The sequence below is a fragment of the Scophthalmus maximus genome, chromosome 6 (genome assembly GCF_022379125.1).
Source record: "Scophthalmus maximus strain ysfricsl-2021 chromosome 6, ASM2237912v1, whole genome shotgun sequence".
Lineage (NCBI taxonomy): Eukaryota > Metazoa > Chordata > Actinopteri > Pleuronectiformes > Scophthalmidae > Scophthalmus > Scophthalmus maximus.
The window spans coordinates 26,730,027-26,747,791 of record NC_061520.1 but is presented as its reverse complement, the minus strand read 5'-3'; the positions used below and the strand labels follow the sequence as shown (position 1 = coordinate 26,747,791).

At 44.2% G+C, this 17,765-nt stretch overlaps 1 protein-coding gene across 1 annotated transcript; it reads left to right on the top strand.

Moving 5' to 3' along the window:
* Positions 1-554: 554 nt before the first annotated feature.
* cass4 (Cas scaffold protein family member 4) lies at positions 555-12,987 on the top strand. Its single transcript, XM_035632259.2, has 7 exons — positions 555-709; positions 7,843-8,265; positions 8,923-9,006; positions 9,119-9,232; positions 10,256-11,572; positions 11,694-11,777; positions 11,891-12,987. Exons 1-7 carry the CDS (start codon positions 707-709, stop codon positions 12,299-12,301), a joined length of 2,436 nt encoding a protein of 811 aa, XP_035488152.2. The 5' UTR covers positions 555-706; the 3' UTR covers positions 12,302-12,987.
* The last annotated feature ends 4,778 nt before the right edge of the window (positions 12,988-17,765 follow it).

The following is a 17,765-nucleotide window of genomic DNA, read 5'->3' as shown; positions in this document are numbered from 1 at the left end:
CTTAGTGTAGTGACGATCTCTAAAAATAGAAAACGAGAAATCTTATCAAAGCCGGGGGATTTTTCCTCTCGACTTTGGCCTGCATCGTCCGACTGAAAGTTCCCCCTGACCCCGTCACCCTCTCTGCATTCCCCAACCCCCAACACAACTCTCCCAGACGCTGCCGTCTGTGTTGCCCAGACAACAGCGAGGAAACCAACAAGAATCCCCCCCCCCCCCCCCCCCCCCCCCCCCCCGGAACCTGCCTTATAAACCTGTCACTCATATGGAGGGATGTGTCATAGTTATACGAAAATAAAACACAATGACAAAAATCCCCTGTTAGTTGGAAAAATGAATTGGGTTGTTACTGTGTAGCGTACTTCTCTTTTTCCGGCAAGATGAAGGGGAAAGAGTGTGTAGAGTGGCATGAAATTGAAGGGTGGGGCATTGGTGGGGTGGGGCAGCTGCAGAGACGGGGGGATGTCTCTGGCCAATGGGGCAGCAGAGAAGCTGCTCTGTCAATGACATGGAGCCTGGTTTCCCCGCCCAGAGTGTAAAAGAGTCTGCCTCACGGTGACAGCTCAGACAATATGCTTGAGAAACACACAGGAGGAGTAAATCTCCAAGAGTTCTCACACACACTCCCGGTGGACATGGCCCACTGAAAACTAACCCTGTGCAGACGCACCTATTTCTGTTTGGAAACTAAAGCTGCTCAGCAAACATGGTGAGTACTGCAAGCCCGCTAAATCAGCTCAGACATCATTCACACTGTTCCACTTCCACACTGTTGTTTGCCCTCACAGCTCAGGTTTTTGAATGAATGATAATGCAGTTTATGAATTTGTACCTTATATGTCTTTTGTATCTGCTGTCGGCTGTTGCCCATCCAGAGGAATGTCCTTGTATAGACCACCTGCTTGGATTTCACTTTAACTTGCGGTGTCAGCTACCACCTATTTCTACACACAGCCCCTCTGACCCGCTCCACTGTAGGCTGTAACCCGAGAGGCCTGATCCTGACACAGAGCTGAGAGGGAAACTTTATGAGCCTCATTAACACAAAAGCCTTTAAAGTGAGATTATTATTTCAATCTTCTTAGAAACTGATAATGGAGACGAGAGTTTAGGGTCTCAGATGTTGCACTTTGCACGAGTGCCTCTTTAAGCATTTAAAAGTGAGAAAGGTGCATGTTTTGTTTTTAATCGTTTAAACTTTGTGCACATCTGGTGCACTGCTCTGTGACCTCTGCTCACTAACTGGGCTGGATGCTGCAGAAATGGATCCTGAAATCTGAGTTTGAACTACTCGATGCCGGTGCACATCTAAATCTGTTTTGGAGCGTGACCAAGGCATTATCAGTGGGGGTGTATTTGCATCATTCCATCTTAACAAGTCGGTGTTGGTCACACGACTCTCTGAGTAACTAAATGGGCAATAAACTGGTAGCCAGCAGCAGATGGGGAAAACATTAACGTTATCTCTCGGAGTGGGGCCTACCAGGCCAGTCAATGTTTGGTTTGGGGGTCTTTCTGTGTGGAAAAAGTTTCAACAAAGTATCAATGTGATTCATGCAATAGCGAAGCCTAATCTTCCCAGGACCTGTCTGTAGAGGGAGAGGAAAAAGGATATGCATCATCCTGACATTTCCTAATGCAAAGCATCTCCGCGGGTGAGCTCATCTCATCATTTGCTGCTTTAAGAAAAGAAGAAAAAAAAGACTGGTTTGGCTGATGAGTAACTTGTCAGTTTAAGCAATTTGACTTCTGTTCTATGAGGTTATTCCGAATAAGAATTTATTTCTTTTTTCGTCCGTGGAGAGATATTTTGGGATTCCTTGTGCGCTGGTGATGTGTCTGTTTTTGTCATCTGAGAGCAGGAGTCAGTCATGAGGCCTTACACATCAGGAGGCTGGCATGGAGAAGTGGCAGCATCCTCTTCACATCCCACTTTCAAGGAAGCTGAATTTGAATTTCGAGAGGGGTGGGAGGTTCAAACCCACCCTCTGTCATTTTGTTTAATAAGTCAATGTTGTTAGTCATTAACAGTTTTATTTATTATTGATCTACTTCATACGAGAGGTCCTAATTGTTCATCTTGTCAGCCAAAAAGTTGGGGGATATTTGCCAACCCGGCGATAGAATCGTGGATAGACTAAACAAGAGCATGAAAACAAAATCAATTGAGCCCATGGCCAGCAGAGATGAGACATGGATCAATTTCTAAGGTAACAGTTAATGGCTTGTAACTGTACAGGGGCTTTTCACGAACATTTCTGTGATTAGAAGATTGACATGTGAGGTCTGGTTTATTGGCAGGTTTAGCTGAGTAGCAGGCTTGCCTTTTAAAATGACCGTGTGATGTCACTCATAGCAGCAAAGCCACAACAAATTATCACCCTTCACCGACAGGGAAAATTTTTCATGTCTCTCACCTGATTTGGTCTTTACAACCCGCAACTTTAATGCTTTTGTTCGGCCTCACCACTCTCATCAGCATTGTTTCCAGCGGCAACAGTAGTAGTCTGTAAGTCAAATGCCCAGCACCAAACAGCAGAACCAAGTCAGGGGCTGACTGGTGAATTTAGTTGGGCATTTAGAAGCTATTGGGCTTTGTTTTTTAAAGACATTCATCTGTAAACGTGTTCACAGCCCCCAAGTGGCCAATAATCTATTGACACTGGTTTTAATCATACAATTTATGTTTAAATACCACAAACCTATTAGCCTACTCTTAGCTTGTGCAAACAGCGGTAAAGGTACCCTGTTTCATTTTCTGTCTAGTAAAAGTTATGCATACTTAGATCATTTTTTTACAAACTGCATCCTTTATGCAGACATAAATCTGGCTTTTATAATCAACAAATGCAGAAAAGTATATATATATATATATATATATATATATATATATATATATATATATATATATATATATATATATATATATATATTATACATTTTAAATGTATAGAGTAAAATATAGCAGATTTTGGGTCAATACGGTCGTGAATGGTACAGGCACATTTCACAAGAGTGAATACGCCTTGGGTAGGCGGTCCCTGGTTTGACTTCCGGCCTGCTGGACCATTTAATGCATGTCTCTCACCATTTCCTGTCTCTCCTTTACTGTGTCTGTCTAAATAAAGGCAAAAGTACTAAAACATATATATACTTTAAAAAGTAGTAGATACCAAGTATCTCCCATCTGCTTACAGTTATTATGGAAATGTCTCAAAATTCCAATAGTTTATCTTCAAATTATGCAGAGCCTTTAAAATCACGATGGAAAAAAAAGATGGAATTTCTGTTTGTACAGAGAAAAACACTTAACAATAATCTGCACTTGGACAAGAAACGACTTCAACTATTACACCAACAAGTATAGCAATAAAGTGACTAAATAGTGCATGCACTCTGACAAAAGGCAGAAGACAAGACTGAGGAAGTGTGAGTATAAATAAAAGTGTTAGCAGTGAGATAAGTTCCTGCCACAGAGCAGTGAGCCTGCAGCTCGCTTGTTATCTACTGCCCCTCACATTGGCCATCATCCACTCTTTCTGTCACACCTCTGGGGAAACAAACTGTCCCGTACATAACTGAAACTGCTCACTACAGAGACTTTTACATTGTTTCTGCTCATTAACCATCCACATACATCCAAAAGAAGCATCTAAATGCACCATTTGTTTCATACTTTTGTAAGATCTTCATATGGCTGCACCAGTAGCCTTGTCTCTTACACTGTAGTGTAGTTTTTTATTGCCAAAACCTAACCCAGTAGTTGTTGTTTATTTGCCAGAACCTAAGCAAGAAGGCAAGAAGCAACAGGGGATTTCAATCTTAGTCTCCTGGGTGACAGTCCTGTGTCTGACCCAGTCATCCATCACAACTTCCTCTGTAAATGTAATGTGTTGCTCTTTATAAGACTTCAGCTAGCAGAAACATGGGCACAATGAACAAAGGCTCCAATTTTTAGCATGTTCTTGGGCACCGTGTTCTCGGCAGCAGACACACCTCCATGTTGCCACAATAAGCAACTGGTCACTTTGGACCAAGTGAAGCTGTAGCATAGCGATGTGTGTAAAGTCTGGTGCATCCCGTTGCTTATGAATTGAAATGTTTGATAGACTGGCTTCAAAGGTCTTCCAGCTAAGCAAACTAAATGGATTTCCTTGACTAGTTTTTTTTTCGCAGAACTCATTCTATCCCACCTGTTACCCTACCTCATCTTCAATTATATTATTTTAACACATATAAGACCAGAACTGATCAGAGTAAAAGCAGATCTTGAGATCTCCACCCAAACAAGAGCAAGATGATTTATTGGACATAACATCACTCCACCAATCTTGAGGCGTTTTTTTTGTTTTGTTTAAAATACATTGGGTCTGTTCACAGTTTCTGTCGTCTTATATTGCTGTGAGACTATCCATCTATGTGGAATGTTGACTGGCCACTAAAGGGTCCTATGAAGTTCTCATCAGTTGTGTTTGTGTATGAGATTTTGACATAGTTCTCACCAGTTCCAATACAGGAAATACCAGGGCAGCTCTAGTGAGTCAATGTCAGTGCCACAGAGCCTGAATTAGTCTCCAAAGCCTGTTTTTGAATTTATATGGGTTGGAGAGAGAGTTGTCAAAGGTGATTTTCCATGGAGCACATCTGAGGATCATTTACAGAAGATAAAATTGATCGGCCGGGAACAAATTTCCAACATGTCACAAGTTAAATTACTGGAATACCAAATGTCTCGTTCAGTGTTTTTCCCTCTGTTTGTCTGTCTGCCCCTGTCTCTCCTCTTTGTCTCCCCGCCTGCTCCCCTCATAGCATCTAACACACGGTGGGAAAGTCTAATATATCAGATTCATGGGCAGACTTCCTGTCCAAATTAAAACTTGATTATCTCAAATTGTGCTCCTCCTCATCTTGAAGACCCTGCTGCCAACACTCTGTCTGGGATAATGAGGACTTTTCTAAATTTGATTGAACTTGTAGTTGTTGGTGCTGGAGTTGGCATTTGCCTGAACGTTTAATGGATGAGGTGCTGACCTGACCCCAGGGTCGCGCCCTGGCTGTCAAGGGGCAAAAGGTCTGAGTGAACCAAGAGGGTTTTATTCCCACACTAAGAACTGCTTCCTGGACTGCTTCCTGATCCAGTGGGATTTCTGGGACTGCACTCTGCACTCTCATCATAATAGTGTATCTCTACAGGGGTATCTCTCTGATAATATGGCGAAAGGATGATAATTGCCGAAGAGCACCGCTCTTTCAAAAATAGGAATTTCCATTCCTCAGCAGGATATACCTGATGATTGCACGTCACTGGCTGTAGTATAGTTAGATCAATTATGCAGCATATGAATAAACACCTGCAATTATCAGTTTGATTACAAATGCACTGATGATAAATCACCACTCCTGTTAATTGAGTGTGCTACTGCTACAGTCCATTTTAGCATTTAGTATGTCACATAATTTACACACAGTGGTTGCTGTTTAGAAAAAATTGCATCTTTGCTTTACAGTTCCATCTTCTCAAACCTTTTTCTTCTCATGTAAATTGCATATTCTTGGAATTTTTGGTCGCAAAAAAGAGGAAGTAATTTGGAGACGGTTCCCTGCTTACTTTTCATTTTGTGGACTAAGCAAATAATTGACTAATTGAAACAATAATCAATAATTAGATCAGTATGATGATATATGATCAAGGGATGTCTGTCCTTAGTCAGTATATAATGTTTTCCTGATCAGTTTATGTCTAATAGTGAATCTATATGTGGCAATATGTGTCATTGGTAGAAAAAAAAAATCACAATCTGATCAATCATGCTTTTCAGGGGGTAGTCATGGTTTAGTCATGGCATTTGTCAGTAAATGTGTGTCATGAAAACAATATGTTCCAGGAAGCTGAATTTGGCTTGTCGTTGCTCAGTTTCTGAACAGAAGCATTCCGTCCCAGCGTTTTAGAAGTATTTCTTGCGTTGTGTCTGGCGGGCCGATGTTAATTTGTGAACAGGATGGAGCGGAGAGACGGGACAGCCGAGGGAGAGACGGAGACAGCTGTGCAGTTAAAGTCCGGGGGACCAGCTGTCAGAGGGGCTGATCAGCACAAGCAGGCGTGTGCAGGAATCCAAAAGAGTCACAGCTGAATCTAACTTTGTTACTGTAGTTGGTGACCAACAGACACAGAATCAGGCGAGTGAGTAAACACAGCATGAGGCAAAGCAGGGGAACAGGCTCTCCTTAAACTATGGTTTAAAGAGAGCATATATGTATTTGTTTAATTGGAATGTGTTGCCCACTGCAAGTACAGGCACTGAAACTCTGCAGGCTTTTTACACGCATATCTTTTTGTGACCTGGATGGACAGAACAGAGTACAAGTGTGTGACACAAGCAGAGTTTGTAGCGGTGATCATGAAACCAGTCGGTTGCTAATATCCTCACAGGATAGTGTACGGCGATGTTTCAAAGGAGAAGAACAACAACATAAATCTGGGCGCTACGTTCGCTGACTGTCATCTGAGCCTGCATGTCTGTGGCATGACCCAGAGGATTAGGAAGGGAGTTTGCTGAGGCTTGCTGCGTGTGCATGCGCGTGTATGTGTGTGTGTGTGTGTGTGTGTGGGGGGGGGGGGGGGGGGGGGGGGGGGGGGGGGGGGGGTACAGTCTGCTGCAGTCAGTGGTGTGCTACACAGGCTTGCATCCAAACAGGTGCTGAGCATATTGGTTGTGATGGTGAATGGGCTCTTTGTTGAAGATTCACACACACACACACACACACACACACACACACACACACACACACACACACACACACACACATCAGCTGTGGGTCGTGTGTTCGTTTGGTCAGGTTTCTGTACCTATCACTGCTATAGTTTATATGATTTATAGAACTGCAGTTATGGGTGTACAAATATTCCACAAGACATCGCCAAAAGTATAATGAAACCTGAGCATTTCATTTGCATGTGATTATAGCAGTAACATTAATAAGTTACTACAACAACATCACACTTCTCCGAGGGACTTCTGGCACATTATCACTAACAAGAGCACGGTTGAGGTCGGGGCTGTCCTTATACTTTCATCTCTATCAAATAATGCTCTGCATTAATGTTTCACTCCTCAGTTTTTGTATTCACAGTGTATGTGAATGTGTATGTGACAATATGTATCATGGAGCAAAAAATATATCACATGCTGGATGTCGCCTCAGATCTGCATTCTGGTTTTAGTTTAAAGTTGTGGTTCACTATTCACAGCTTGTGTCATCCTGCGTAACGAGAGCCATCGCAGCAAAGAGGTTGACACTCATTTGCACAAGTCAATGTGTTTTTGGAGTGATGAAAGAGAATGCTGGCAGGCCTGCAAGAGGAAGCTTTCAAGAAACTTGTTTTTCATTTATCTCTCAGAAGGAAGCACAAAAAGGAAGTGAAAATTAAGAGCAAAGAAAGATGTCTTTCAAAACAACATTTAATTTGTTTTGTGGTCACTCAAAAATAGGGGAGACAGAGACTTTGCAACAACTAGTTGGGTTAGGGTTGTCAATTATGATTCATAAAATGACTGTGCCATGTTTTGTCGTGAGTCTGATGATTCTGACTCAGACGTACAACTTATTGCAACATTTTACAAGAGGAAATGTCATCAGGCCTACGTCAGCAAAAACAGACATGCCATATTTAGAAATTAATTTCAGGCTCAATGGTATAGATTGTATTCCATAGCAAAATAAGTTAGAACCAAAATAATTTTTTCATGCATATCAAGAATCTTTCTTTCAAAAGTAACATGTCTCCCTTCAGCTGTTTAACCCCTTAATCTTTATTTTCTTTTTTTCCGTTCTTTATTTTAGAACAAACTTGCCAAAGCTCTGTATGACAACAGTGCAGAGTGTGCAGATGAACTGGCCTTCAGGAAAGGTGACATTGTCGTGGTGGTGGATCAACACGTGGCTGGCACCAGCGGGTGGTGGATGTGCTCTCTGTACGGACGCCATGGCCTGGCCCCTGCAAACAGACTGCAGCTCATACCACAGACTGAAATCGGTGCCAGTTCCCCACATCATGCCATGGACAAACCCATACGAATTGATGCTACAGCTAATGACAGTATGCAAAATATCTATCAGATCCCCATTGTACCTCGACCCTCCAGCAGTCCTGCTTATGAACGCATGGACATGATATACAAGGTCCCGTCCACTCCTTTTCTGTCTTCAAAAAGTCCAAATCTGTCCGCACTTCAGCACAGCACCGACGGACCTGAGGGAGACAAGGTACCAAGTGTTTTTATCTAAAAACATGCTTCCGTGTTTATGTAGACAGGGGGGTAAAGTGTGGATGTTAGTGAACCTGTTCCTCTTAGGTCAATGTTTGTTATCTTCCTTGGGAAGCATCCACTCTCATGATTAGAGAGGTAGAATGTTGCAGAAATGCAATGCTGTGAAACCCCTGCTGGCAAAAGAGCTTACAGATGGGGACCGGGGGCCTCTCCATGGGGACAGGCATGCAGCACCGGGGTATTTATTGGCCTGTAAAAGACAAACAGACACAGACTTCAGACAATTTTAACTGCCAACAACAGCCCATGCCACCAGAGACCCCAGAAAGACACAAGTGTCTGTATGGCGGCCTATGGGGCGCAGAGTCGGGGGAAACACACCCAGATGTTCACCATTTCCTCTCCTGCTCCAGGGGAGTCCTCTTCCCTTCTGCAGTAGCCACCTAATATTCAATGAGCAGCATGGTTTCTATTATAGAGCTGCTTTAATTGGCAAATTGCATGCATAATGGGGTTCTCTGGCACTCTTAGCAGGCTTCAGAGCAGACACTGTCCCCATAAACGCATGAGATCAGTGAGGTAGATGCTGCTTTGATCAAAGCAGAGCTGCTGCTGCCAGTCAATCCCAATAGTCTTTCTGCTTTGTCTACAGCATTCGTTCTTCAATACTGCGTCGAGTCCGAAGGGGGAAGTGTACGACATCCCGAGCCAAGCAAGACGAGCATCTGTCTTCACTGTGAGCTCTTGAAAATACACACAACAAAAGTAGAGACAATTTGTTGATGTGCTGTCACTTGAGTGGGTATCGGTCTGACACCTTCATGATTTTTGTGATGTTCCACTTTCAGGCATCAACAACACCGAGACATATGTCTCGAAAACACTCACTGATTCCGCTGTCGGAGCTGGAGAAGAGATTTGACTCTCCGGAGAGTTTAAGGTGTAACAGTCCAGATGCTTATGTAAGTTTCAGGCATCTAGACACAAGGAACCCATGATGTGCTGACTTTGAAATGCAGCCTTTCTTTGAAATATGTTTTTCAATTATTTTACCATTATCCTGTATCTTATTGCGTTATGGGTTTAGCATGCTAGAAACAAAATAACATGCCTGCACAAATCATATTTGAAAACATCACATTAGCAGAGCAGCAGGAGCAGCTTCAGTCCGCAGTCTGTGTCAGGATGCGTTCAGGCAAAGTATGGGGTATAGGTCACCTGTGTTTTGGCAGCACTCAGAGCCAAAATCACAATCACGTGTATTAAACTGAAGAAGATAGATTAGTGTAAAATAATTATTGTTTAAATGTGCATATTGCATGAGTAAATCATGAGCCATTATGCGGCCTGTGTAGACAGCAGCACTGATCAAAATTGAAGTGCGTTTGTTCAGACATGCATAAGGCAGACAACTGAAGAACATGTCTGAAACGCCTCCTCTTTTGCCTTTTGTAGTTCAGACAAAGCTTTGCCTGAGTTTAAACCTGTTCCAATGGTCCGCCTTTGAAGGTGGGTCGAAGAGCCCGCTGTCATGAACCCCATTTTATACAGCCCGTTCATGGTGGGAACGCTGGGCCTTGCCAATCTGTGTAAAACACACAAACATGGATGGGAGTTGATGTTGTTCCACCTGCATCAAAGTTGGTGCCTAATATGTAGCAGGCAGCACAACGAGGGGTCTTAACAGCAATACGATACGATCTCTGAATCAAAGGGGCTGTATCTTTGTCCTGGCTGCATCACATTGCCTTGCTAATCTTTTTCCAAGAACAATATGTCATTGTTCCATTGTCCATGCAATGAAATATACAAATGGAGATAACAATGCACACTTTTGTCTCGTCTTGAAGGCATTCATACAGATGTACAGATGGAAAGTAATTGTGTAAGGGGTTGAAAACAAGAGAGAAATTTTGCTGCTTTGTTCCTGGAGGCCTTTCCTTTCTGCATATCTGTGATCTTGACAACCTTGTTTTTGTGCATAGGTCTATGCAGTCCCACCACCTTGCCCTCAGGACCCGAACTATGACATCCCTGTTCCCTCGGCCACAGAAGACCAACAGAAAATGATGATTGGATACAACACCCTTCCCAACCTACGCAAGCCTGAGTGGATCTATGATGTGCCAGTGGGTCCTGAGAAACCAAGTCCACCCCAAGGCTCTTATGACTCCATGCCCTACAAAGGTGTTTGTAGGCAGCTCTATGACACTGTTCCAGCACGTGCTTGGCCCACTCAAAGAGGCAGTACAACTCCCTCAGTTTATGATATACCAAAACCCAGTTCTCTTGACATCCCGACTTCACCCAAAGTGGTGCCAGTCCTCCCAATCTATGACAAGCCCCCAACTCAGACACTTACAGAGGAGTCAGTATATGCTGTCCCACCCAAAGATGAACACTTCACCCAAGTTTCAAGTGACTCCCCCAGTGATCATATACCCCTAGAGTGCAGAGGTGACTCAAGCAGTGTCCATGAACTCAATAGGGTACAACTGCAACGTATGAGGAACTTTCTGGCCTGTACATCTTTCCATGACCTTCCAGGAAGTGGGGGGTCACTGGTAGGGGAGGACATCGAGAGAGGCAGAATACTGCGTCTCTCAGCAGCTGACAGTCAAAGAATCAGCACGGCCTCAAGCTCTTCCACTAGCTCCTGTGACTCTCTGGCACTGAGCTCGTCCTCTCCAGAGCCCTTGCGAGAGGTCACGCTCTGTCAGGACGAGGCCTGCCGCAGACTTCTGGACCTGCAGGGGTCCATTTGCAGGGCCGTGCCCCAGCTCATGGAGTTTGTCAGCAGTCATTGGAGGAGCAAAGAGCATCTACAGAAACACCTGAAGGAGATCAAAGAAGCGGCAGAGAGAATTGCAAGTTCTCTGACATGCTTCCTGAGCTTTGCCCTGGATGTTAAGGGTAATGCGCGCCGCTTGACTGATGCCAACCTTCAGACAAGGCTTTATAAACAGCTGTACATCCTAGAGGACTCAGGTGTGATCCTACAACAAACAGTGAGTGCTCTGAACATGGCTGGCTGGCTCCTCAGCACACTTTGCCAGGACCCAGGGAAGGTCCAGACGCCTGACCAACTGGAGCGCTTTGTTATGGTGGCACGCACCATTCCAGAGGATGTCAAACGCCTGGTGTCCATCATCATTGCCAATGGCAGGCTTCTGTTCAGAGCCTCTCAGAAAGATTCAGAGCCTGTCAACACCACAGGTCAACCAGAGACAAATAAAACTCCTGACAGAGACGAACAGGGAGGAGACTTAGTGGAGGACGACAATGACTATGTAGAGCTACAGGTATAAGCTTGATCCTTTTCATCATTATATACGATATGGGTTTCTACTGTAACGGAATCGGCTTTTAACTAAGAAAAACCAAAGCATTAGTAATGCAATGTTGTTGTTGTTTTTTCCTCAGACTAAGAATGAATTTGAAAAGCAGCAAAATAAAATGGAGAGAGATCCTAAAGAAAATGTCACAACAGCCTCTAACAAGGCACAGGTTGGTATCTTCTATTTACACAAGGGATATTTTGATCAATGTATCTACCCTTGTCTTCAGTATTTGATATGTTATCATCTTCTCCACCTGTGCTTAATTTTTCTACTACTCAGGCTCATAACAAGCGTCATTCCTCTGAGTCCAGCACAGAAGAACATCAGTCATCCTTCCTGTCGGAGCACTGTCGCCTTTACTTTGGCGCTCTCCAGAAGGCCATTGGTGGGTTTGTGGGCAGCCTTCAGGATGGCCAGCCACCAGAGAAATTCATCTCGCAAAGCAAGCTGGTGATCATGGTGGGCCAGAGACTGGTGGACACCCTGTGTAGGGAGGCCCAACGTGGAGGGTCCAGCCAGAGCCTCCTGTGTAAGAGCAACCACCTGTGTGCCCTCCTGAAGCAGCTGGCTGTGGCCACCAAGAAGGCGGCGTTGCATTTCCCCGATAAACAAGCTCTGCACGAGGCTCAAGAGTTTGCAATGGAACTGGCCCAAAGAGCGCAGCACTTTCGCATATCACTCGACCTCTGAGAGCGCACATATCAAGCAAATTGATTTGTTTGTACAGCAAAGACACTGGTTTATTCATCCATCATTTAGCTACCTATTTTGTTTTTCATTCATTTAATATTCAACTGCTATGATGCTTCAGTCGCCAAAAAGTTAATTGCTTTTAGCCAAATGATGTTATCATGGTGGGTGCAAGTGCATGTTGAAAAATGTTAATGATGTTGGAGAAAGTGGCTGGGACAGAAACAGAACTATTCAAATATGAATATGTATATATACTAAAATAAGAGACTACTGTATTCAAGCCTATTTTAAAAATGCATTTTAAATAAGTATGAAATAAAATTTGTTTTATATAATTTACAACAATTTTATATTTGAATATTGTTTGTTTTATGGATGTTTTATTTTTAATTCTATTACTTTGTAGTGTAAGCGGTATACTCTCCAGGGTAGTAGTTTGATACAGTCTACTTTTTGTGAATATCGATGTAAATATTTTTTAAAAATTGTTATGCATTCCCAAATATATCCTTGACAAAAGACAGAATAGCACCTGTTGGATTTTTATCGATAAAAAAATAAAAAAATGTAAAAAATGTTGTTTTGTTAATGTCTATCTGAAGCATACAAAATGAATAGTGACATCTTTGTAAAAAGGATAACTAACCAGCCGTCTATGCTAAATAAATAACATTTTAAAGGTTGTTTTTGATATAATCTGTTTATTAGTATTGAAGAGTTGATCTACATAAAACAGTTGACTTATACAAAATCTAACTAAAAAAATCTTACCATTAACAAAAGAGTACAATCATATATGTATATATATATATTCTAACAGCAGTTAAATAACCGTGCAACATTCTTTTTGAACTGAAGCAGCTGTATTACTAGTTTGCATTTAAGCCTCAACACACGTTTCACTCCAAAATTCAGTGGAAATTTCATCACACAGATCCAACTTCCAGGCCTTCAGTTTTGACTCTGCGGTTTTTCTACGACCAGATGTAAGCCAGTCATAAATTCTTGATAGTAAATCTCTACCAGTGCATTTTTTTGTAATACTTTTTTCCAATGATGAAACTCTGGATCTTTGCAGTGATTTATTTTGTATATAGTAAAAAAAAAAAAAATTCCAAATATCCAAAGAAGTGCATATACTTAGTTGTATAATCTCAATGTTACCATAGTGAATATGGGCAGATAATCTACCAGGGCAATCATTTGCTGTTGCCTACTACACTATACACTCCAGATTAAATTAGGACTAGGACTTTATAAAAACAATGACCTTTGTTCTTAAAAATTAAATTAATTTAAATCTAAATGATTGCCGCGGGTACAAGCGGACGAAAATGGGTTTTCTTAGAAAGGTGGCTGGTGTCTCCCTTAGACATAAGGTGAGAAGCGCAGCCATCCGTGAGGAACTCGGAGTAGAGCTGCTGCTCCTTTGCGTAGAAAGGAGCCAATTGAGGTGGTTTGGGCATCTGGTAATAGATGCCCCCTGGGCGCCTCCCCTGGGAGGTGTTCCAGGCACATCCAGCTGGGAGGAGACCTCGGGGTAGACCCAGGACTAGGTGGAGAGATTATATCTCCACACTGGCCAGGGAACGCCTCGGGATCCCCCAGTCAGAGCTGGTAAATGTGGCCCGGGAAAGGGAAGTTTGGGGTCCCCTACTGAAGCTGCTGCCCCCGCGACCCGACCATGGATAAGCGACTGAAGATGATGATGATGATGAAATGAAAGCTCATTCTTTCATTCGGTTTTCAAAAATAATAATTCCATCTCAAGATCCACTTACCGCCTTCGTCTTGTGCTTTCAACAGTATCATGTGGTCTTCCTCAGTGAACTGAGTCATGAAATTAAATTATATGAAATCATAACAGCTATGGAGTTCACAGAGCCATCTTGTAAGCTTCGGTTGATATTGTTTTGTTAAACTAGTTAAAGGGGCAGTAAGTGATTTTGGGGAAAGATTGTTTTTTGTTTATTTTTCTGACTGCACTAGTCAAGGCTCGAACCAGCAGCCTCCAATATTGGAGACCGACGTGTGGTATTCTCAAAACTGTTAATTTTATTTAAATTAGCCAAAGGTAATTTTCTTTGAATTTAAGGGCTTGAAATTATTTTATTTTTATTAATTCATCCTCCATATGTAATGTGGAGAGGAACTTAAAATGTAAGCAGCACCCAGGTGGAACTGTTGACACGGAAGTAGTTGCGCCCCGGGTTGGCTAAGGGGACCACTTCCGCCCGCGTCCCCAGACGCAACGTGGATGATGAACTGAGCAGTCCGTGTCTTCATTGCTCTCACCATTTTCTGTATATTACAGACTTCTTTATTGTTGCCGTGGTACCCAATCCTGGGACCCGTAACAAATTGTGGGGGCTTGTCCGGGATCTGCCTCCAACAATACCGTCCAGGGGAGTAGATCCAGTGATAAGAAGAACCACGAGGCCAAGGCGAGGTGATGTGACTACAGCCGAGACCACAGCTGGTGGGTGTCCACGAGGGGAGATTGGAGTCAGAGGAGGGTCTTCATTCTTCCAAGGGGAACGGCGTTATCATTGTCAGGTCCATCGACGTCATGTCAACCGTACGCAAAGAACTCGTTTGGAGCATCAAAAAGAACTTGTACCAGCTTTCATGTGATGATGTCTACAAGCTAGCGAAGGACATCGCCAGTGACAGCAGCCAAGATTTGGAGTCCACTGATGAGGGAAGTTGTGTCGACTATATCTTTAACTATATGCAGTCTGATACCTTACTTAAATCAGAAGATGAGGGAATGTCTGAATTGTTAATGTTAAATGACCTGGTTAAGAGTATTACTCTTACCCACGTCACAACCCACTACATGTGGACAAAGAGAAAGTGGTTTCCTTATAGCACCTGTCTTATCTGCAACGGAGGGAATTTAAGGTCCATGGGGGACAGATTGGGGACCAAAGCTCTGACATCACATATAACAGTATCAGCAAACAAATCGACGAAGGAGACGGAGAGGGCTTCACAGAGACGGAGGTCATCCGAGGAGTGCTGAAGTGTGTAAAACCGGGTGCTTTTAAGGACATGCTAACCCATAAAGATGACATTACAATCTGTGAACTGAAGGGCTTTCTCCGGTCTCACCTCGGTGAAAAGGCAGGTACAGAACTGTTTCAGGATCTAATGTGTGCAAACCAAAAAGAACATGAACCCCCCCCCCAGCAGTTCCTCTATCGCATGATAGGCCTCAAACAGAAAATCCTCTTCCAGTCAAAGCAGGCGAACACAGACATTCACTATGACCCCAAGACCATCCAGCAAGTTTTTCTGCACTCCATTTACCAGGGCCTAGGGTCCAAACAGCAGCTGAGGCCACTCATCACAAACAGCCACATTTCTGATGAAGAGATCGTCAGCCAGGTGATGAAAATAATTAACTCTGAAAATGAACACCAACGTAGGTTGGGAAATGTCTCCCGACAGAAAGAAACACACACAAATAGTGTTCGAGTGGATGGTGGTGATCAGACTTCAGACAAAAGAGAACAGCAGACAATACAGCAGCTCGGTGCCCAGGTGGAGACTTTAACCAACATGGTTGCAGCTTTAATAGACCAGCAAAAAACAGTTGGATACGCGACCCACTCAACGACTCTACCCGTCGAAGCACTAGGCCAACCTAATGCACAGCCACACACCCCTCTTACATCTTTCCCAAGCCAGCTCTCTCACACAAGGAAAGGTAAAATGCCCGTCTGCACAAAGTGTTCACACCAGGGTGCAGAGGATTGCGATCATTGTTTTGTGTGTGGTGAACCAGGACACCGGGCTGTGGGCTGCTTCAAGAGAACCAGGCAGCAGGGAAACGGGAACCAGTCTTTGATGAGGGACAACCAGAGGCCAGTCCACAGTTCCAGTCCCACTCAGTAACTTCCACAAGTTACTGAGCAGCAACACCCAAAACAAGGCAAAAACCGTAAAAGAGCTTTGGGTGAGATTGGGTGTTGAAAAGGAACAGGCAGCAGCCATGGTTAACTTCGTACAGGTCCAAAAGACACCAAACTACAGCATGACCACGATCAGTGGAACAGTGAGCACCAGCAGATCCTTAAACGCCTCATAAACATCCTAACCAACCCACCAGTGCTCAGGTACCCAGACTTCAATCAGCCCTTCATACTCCACACTGATGCATCCCAACAGGGCCTGGGAGCAGTCCTCTACCAAAATCAGGACGGAAAAATGAGAGTGATCGGATATGTGTCCCACATACTAACACCAGCGGAGCAAAGTTACCATCTCCGAGCTTGAGTTTTTGGCTTTGAAGTGGGCAGTATGTGAAAAGGGAGGCGGGGGATCGGCCGGAGGGCTCAGAGGGCTGGATGCGACCGGTTTAAGCAGGTAGCTTGAGCCTGACCGAGGATGGGTTAATGACCCTTTCAATTTCAAAGGGTCCAACATAACGAGGTGCCAGCTTACGTGATTCCACTTGCAGGGGGAGATCACGAGAGGATAACCACACTCGCCGACCCGGGGCATAGGAAGGAGCAGGAGAACGATGACGATCAGCCAGGTGTTTGTTCCTGGTGGCAGTGCGTAACAGCGCAGCTACACCGCTACTTCTTCTTCCTGAACAGGAAACAGGGGAGATTGATAACCTAACATCACCATGAATGGGGACATACCCGTAGCAGTGGTGGAGAGTGAGTTGTGCGCATATTCAATCCAGGGAAGATGAGCGCTCCAGGGCAGACGGGTTCCGGGCGGTGATACAGCGAAGGACCACTTCCAAATCCTGATTGCCCCACTCTGTCTGGCCATTGGACTGGGGATGGTATCCCGAGCTGAGGCTGACAGAGGCACCCAAAGCCTTACAAAAGGCTTTCCAGACTTGTGAGGAGAACTGGGGTCCTCGGTACGAAACGATATCACTGGGAATACCGTGGAGGTGTAAAACATGCAGGACCAACAGATTTGCCGTTTTGGTGGCTGGCCCTTGAGATGTCTGCCATCTAGCGCTTTAAAAGTTTCTGGAGCAGGGAGTTCTAGAATGGGGAGACCACTATGGGCGGCAAAGGTGGCGTCGATGAAGTTGTCGTCAGCTCCAGAGTCTATGAGGGCTTTGAGTGGGAAGGAAGACTGTCCCCACCAAAGCGCTGCTGCTAGCTGTGTGCGTTGACGGGAGATGGGAGTGGAGGAGTGAGTGTGGCTCACAAGAAGTCCTCCTTCCTCCGGTGAGCCTAGGCTTTTGGCAGCTGTTGGCAGGTTGAGGGGACATTGCCGGCTTGTCCACAGTACGTGCAGAGACCCTCTCTGATCCTTCGCTGCCTTTCAGTGGAGGTGAGTCGGGTGCATCCAAGCTGCATAGGCTCCTATCTGGAAGTAATGGGTGGGTTCATGGGTGGAGTGTGTGGTTGAAAATGAGGGGAAGGACTTAGAAATGACGGACGGTGGATCTTTTCCCTGCGTCGCTCTCTCATACGATTATCTA

Excerpts from the sequence above, each read along its gene's own strand:
- cass4 (XM_035632259.2), top strand. Across the intron at positions 8,266-8,922 it reads ACGGACCTGAGGGAGACAAG|CATTCGTTCTTCAATACTGC; the intron begins GTACCAAGTGTT and ends CTTTGTCTACAG. Across the intron at positions 9,233-10,255 it reads GTAACAGTCCAGATGCTTAT|GTCTATGCAGTCCCACCACC; the intron begins GTAAGTTTCAGG and ends TTTTGTGCATAG.